This window comes from Megalobrama amblycephala, unplaced genomic scaffold (genome assembly GCF_018812025.1).
Source record: "Megalobrama amblycephala isolate DHTTF-2021 unplaced genomic scaffold, ASM1881202v1 scaffold405, whole genome shotgun sequence".
Taxonomy (NCBI): domain Eukaryota; kingdom Metazoa; phylum Chordata; class Actinopteri; order Cypriniformes; family Xenocyprididae; genus Megalobrama; species Megalobrama amblycephala.
In genome coordinates, this window is record NW_025953360.1 from 269606 (window position 1) to 274990 (window position 5385).

Sequence of the window (5385 nt, forward strand, 5' to 3'; positions counted from 1 at the left end):
GTAATGTTAGCTTTAGCCATGGAGCACAGCCTCAAACTCATTCAGAATCAAATGTAAACATCCAAATAAATACTAAATACTCACATGATTCGATGCATGCATGCAGCATGAATGTCGAACACTTTGTAAAGATCCATTTTGAGGGTTATATTAGCTGTGTGAACTTTGTTTATGCTGTTTAAGGCAGTCGCAAGCTCGGGGGCGGGGAGCGTGAGGATTTAAAGGGGCAGCAGCCTGAATTGGCGCATATTTAATTATGCCCCAAAATAGGTAGTTAAAAAAATTAATTTAAAAAAATCTATGGGGTATTTTGAGCTGAAACTTCATAGACACATTCAGGGGACACCTTAGACTTATATTACATCTTGTGAAAACATGTTCTATGGCACCTTTAAACATATTAATAGCCATGCATGTAGTTTAAGCAAACAAACTATAAAACACAGCTCTTCCTCTTTTCATTTACATTTTAAAATATTAAACATATGTGGTTCAAGCAATATGTGCATACACAGCAAAATCCCCAGAGTTAAATCAACTCTGCTCACATCACATATGGTCCCTCTATATAGTGTTAAAGTAACACTGAAGCAGAGTGAAAGTTAATGAGATAAATAAGTGATCAAGCTACGATTGAGCATTAATTATGAACACCAAATGTTAACAAGCATAATAATTAAAAAGAAACACAATAACTACAAAGGACTTCCAGCTACAGCCTTAGATGAAATCAACTGAAGATAAAAGTTGTTTAATCTCTCAAGATCTGATTAAACAACTCCACAAACAGCATTATCTTATTGACTTTAACTCTGCTTTGGTGTTATTTTAACTCTATGTACAGAGGGACCATATGTTTTCTGAGCAGAGTTGATTTAACTGTATATAGTCTGCAAACATAAAACACAACCCTGACTCTTTTTGTTAAATGTAAATTTTAATGATCAATAATAGCCATATAAAAGTATAAGCAAAAGGTATAAAAAGCTACAATAAGAAACAAAGCAAAAAATTCAGTCAAATTCGATCACCCATTATACATACAAAAGACTAATTTTATCTCATGTTTAACCACTACAGATACATCAGATCCAGTGGCAAATGTCAGAAGAACTAGCCAAGGTAAGGCTGTTCTCGGTATGGTAGATGAGCGTTGAGCATCCAGTGATTGCCTGGATCTCACAACTCCAAAAACGTCAGATCAAATTTTCAAATAGGCACTATTTCTTTATCAAACCACAGATTTGATCTTTAAACTAGTACATTCTTGTCTTGAAACTATATATCATGATGTACTGTATGTAATATCATAACATATATATAATAACGGTAATATGTTTAAATTATGCAAGTTTTCTAATCTGCTATTGACACTTGCTGGTTAGTGTGAGATGCATTCTGGGATACCTGGCCGTCTCAAGTCCGCAAAAGTCCTTGATAAAAGGGGCGGATCAAGAACACATCCTGGGATTTGAACTGTACTTGGCTAGATGTGAACTTTGAATTGGATCAGTACTCGGCAGCGACTGATGACGTTTTACAAGAACAGACAAGAACGCATATTAAGAAATGGATAACTAATAAATGAATGAATGAGGCAATTATATAGCACTTTACTATGTTCTACTGTATGTACACAATCACATCAGGGGTCGCTTCTCATTCACAACCTGGATAATTCAACAGCGCCAACTATAGGTGGAGAGGAGAGATTTTGCTGTGACTAATTTTCACAGAAGGGATTTTCTTGTTAAGCACATGAAGATGAACTACTTATTGTGGTTTCAGACTGGTGATGTGGTCTCTGCACTGCATGGATCTTCATGTGTATCTTCAGGTGACTTTTAGTAGTGAAACTCTTTCCACACTGATCACACGTGTGCGGCTTCTCTCCAGTGTGGATCCTCTCATGTGTTTTCAGAGATGATGATGTATTGAATCTCTTGTCACACTGTGAACACTTGTAAGGTTTTTCTCCAGTGTGGATCCTCTCATGTGTTTTCAGAGATGCTAACTGAGTGAATCTCTTGTCACAGTGTGAACACTTGTAAGGTTTTTCTCCAGTGTGGATCCTCTGGTGTGTTTTCAGAGATGATGACTGAGTGAATCTCTTGTCACAGTGTGAACACTTGTAAGGTTTTTCTCCAGTGTGAATTCTCTGGTGCTTTTTTAATTGGTCTGCTGTAGTATAAGTCTTCTCACACTCAAAGCACACATGATCTTTTACAGCATTGTGAACTTGCTGATGCGCATGTAAATTTTGCAGCAGTGAAAAACTCTTTCCACACACAGAACATGAATGTGGCTTCTCCTTCGTATGAACTCTCAGGTGTCTCTTCAGGTCTGATGACCCAACAAATGTTTTGCCGCACTGATCACATTTGAACGGCTTCTCTCCGGTGTGGATCCTCATGTGTTCTTTAAGGTGCGATGATTGACTGAAACTCTTTCCACACTGATCACATGAGAACGGCTTCTCTCCAGTGTGAACTTTCATGTGACGCTCAAGACTTTGTTTGGTTGAGAAACTCTTTCCACACTGAGTGCAGGTTGTAGATTTCTCGGCTCTTCTTTCCTTTAAAAATGTATTTTCAGTCTTTGAGCAACTCAGAGGTTTTTCTCCAGGTTTGTCATGATGTTTCTCCTCCACTTCACTCAGTTCTTCATTCTCTTCCTTCACTTCCATCAGCTCTGAAATAATAATAAAAAAAAAGGTTTTCAGTACATCAATATAATTTAAATAGAGAAATATAAAGTTAAAGGTCATAAAATTGAGACTTGCTGTGATAGACAACTGCTATAAAATATCCTGATCATTTTGATGCATTTGTATTTTCATAAATTAATTGCATAAGTCCCTGAAACATTAACATTAATCTTCCAATTGTACAGACTCACCGGTCATCTCAACGACACAATCCAGGTGAAGATATAATGTGTGCTCCTGTGAAGATCACTTAAATTGTTTTGAAATTTGTCTCAATTTTACTTTAGCTGCGCGTTTAACACGCTGAAAGTTCACTAAGAATGTCTGTAGACCACATATGATGTTTCTTCTGAATCTCTTTCCACTTACATGTTGAGGGAGAGAGGCAGGGGTGCACAGATAAACGAGGAGAAAAGTTTGGGCAAGGTATATCCTGTGTTCTTTGGCAAATATCACTTTTTTAAAAAGACCAGGCTTCTGCGCACATACACACTCAAACATGCAAACCTATAGACTAAACATGTAAAAGAACAGCAAGAGTGCATTAAAGGGGGGTTAATGCCAGTTCATGTATTCTGACTTATTTACACTGTTAAAGAGCTGGATTCTCATGCTAAACATGGCCAAAGTTTCAAAACACGAAGTATTTCTGTGCCAAAAATTCTCTTCCAAATCCTTACAGGATTCGGGGTCTTTTTTCCAAGTATGGGCCTTAGTGACATAAACGGGGGCAGAATATTTTGTACGGGCATTTTGATGTTAACTACATTTACGAGCTGTTCCTTTAATACCACGTGCTTTATATGCATGTTGCTGCTGATTGGTGGTTGTGTCAAAAATGTCAGCCCAAACAAGAGAAAACGCATCTCAAACCCGTTGCACACCGTTTCCAGGAAACATGTTGTTTAACCTGGAAACCGTAGCAAAATGTTGCTCACCAGTTTGAGCTTGAACGTGCCCCTGGTTTAGAGATGATGTAACTTCCTGGAAGTGATGTCACTGGAATGTACCATTATTTATAGAGGATTCTTTAATGAGGGTAACAGGGCTGACATTATTTAAATTGGGGACACCGATAAAATTATTTATATTTTATAAAAAAATAATGGTACTTTGGTAATGTATACTTATGAAAAAACATTGCTGAACAATAAGACTATACGGTAACACTTTATGACTGACATTACACCTTCGTTTCCTCCACAGAAGGTCAGATAATAGACAATTTCAAATTTCATAAAAAAGATGACACTGTTATATAATGGTAACACTTTATTTTAGGGTCTTTTAACTAGTTGCTTATTACTTTAGCATATATGGCAAAATTGGCTGTTTATTAGTACTTATAAAGCACATATTAATGCATTCTGCATGACCTTATTCTACATTCTTAATCCTACCCAATACCTAAACCTAACAATTAACTATAATAAGCAAATTAAAGTTTATTGAGGGAAAAGTCATAGTTAATCTTTATATATGTGTTCTATACTGAAGTGTTAAAATAATGAATGTAATGTTAACAAAAGCTAAGTAGTTTTTTAAGTTTGATAATTAATCTGCTATGTCAGTTTATGACAGGTTAGATGTTTTGCTAATGTCAGTTGCATGACAAAACACTGACAGGTTATGATGTGTTGGTTTATGTCAAGTTGTCGTAACAAAGACATTATGTCATCTTTGATTAAAAATGGCAAATGAGCAATGACACTTAATGACAGTTGTCATAAACATTCATAAAACCTCCTTCATATTCATGACACGTGTCATGTCAAGATTATGGTGTCATGTCAGTCTTATGCACACCCCTTCAAGTAAAGTGTTACCGACTATACTTACGACAATATGCAAAAGTGATTTCTGTATCATTTTACATTCAATTTGCAAATTAAAAGTCCTGCTGAAAAAGAACAATCATAGCAAGGGACAGGCCAAAAACCTTACCCTTATGAGAATAAATGCAATTTTAGTTATTTAAAGTAATATTTAATTGACTTTACTTTGGTGTAATACTGATTAAACTATACACAGTATTGATATTTTTTTTTAAATCATATATTTATTTGTTGTTATAGCACTTCTATGTCTGGTTATATCTTAGGGACGCAAAAGGCACCGATTTCATGGATCGACCCTTAAATGTCACATGCTCACTGTCAGCCTGCCCATGTCAAAAAAATACTATAGTAAAAGTGTTTTTGAACCAATGAATTTCCCAGAGTAAATTGATGCATACTATATAAATTAGAGTATTTACCACCCTTTGTTAATGAATGCTACAGCATACTGTAGTATTAACTATAGTGAACTGATAAACTGTTATAAATACTGTAGTATACTTTAGTTTTTACTACAGTAAACTGTAGTGTATATTGTAGTATAATACCCTATAGTTGTAGAAAATATTGTACAGTATTGGGTAATTTGTTTATATTACTACAGGAACTACAGCAACTATAGAATTACACATTAGTTCAAGTACAAATATGGTTTTAAAAGAAACTATAGTATAAATTACTATAGTATTTTTTCACCTGGGCATGTTTACCCCTCAATATGTTATGAGCATGTTTATTTTACTTGAGTTATTATATTATGCTAGTCACAAATAATTACTCAACATTCAGCTCTTAGCAACCAGGTTGTAAGAATAAAAGTAGTATTTGGGCGTTATAAAG

At 35.2% G+C, this 5385-nt stretch overlaps 1 protein-coding gene across 1 annotated transcript; it reads right to left on the bottom strand.

Annotated features, from left to right (window-relative positions):
• Window positions 1-959: 959 nt before the first annotated feature.
• LOC125261365 (zinc finger protein 239-like) lies at window positions 960-3202 on the bottom strand. Its single transcript, XM_048179941.1, has one exon. It carries the CDS (start codon window positions 2765-2767, stop codon window positions 1751-1753), a length of 1017 nt encoding a protein of 338 aa, XP_048035898.1. The 5' UTR covers window positions 2768-3202; the 3' UTR covers window positions 960-1750.
• Between the last annotated feature and the right edge of the window lie 2183 nt (window positions 3203-5385).

Excerpts from the sequence above, each read along its gene's own strand:
- LOC125261365 (XM_048179941.1), bottom strand. The coding sequence starts at position 2,767 with ATGACCTTTAACTTTATATTTCTCTATTTAAATTATATTGATGTACTG.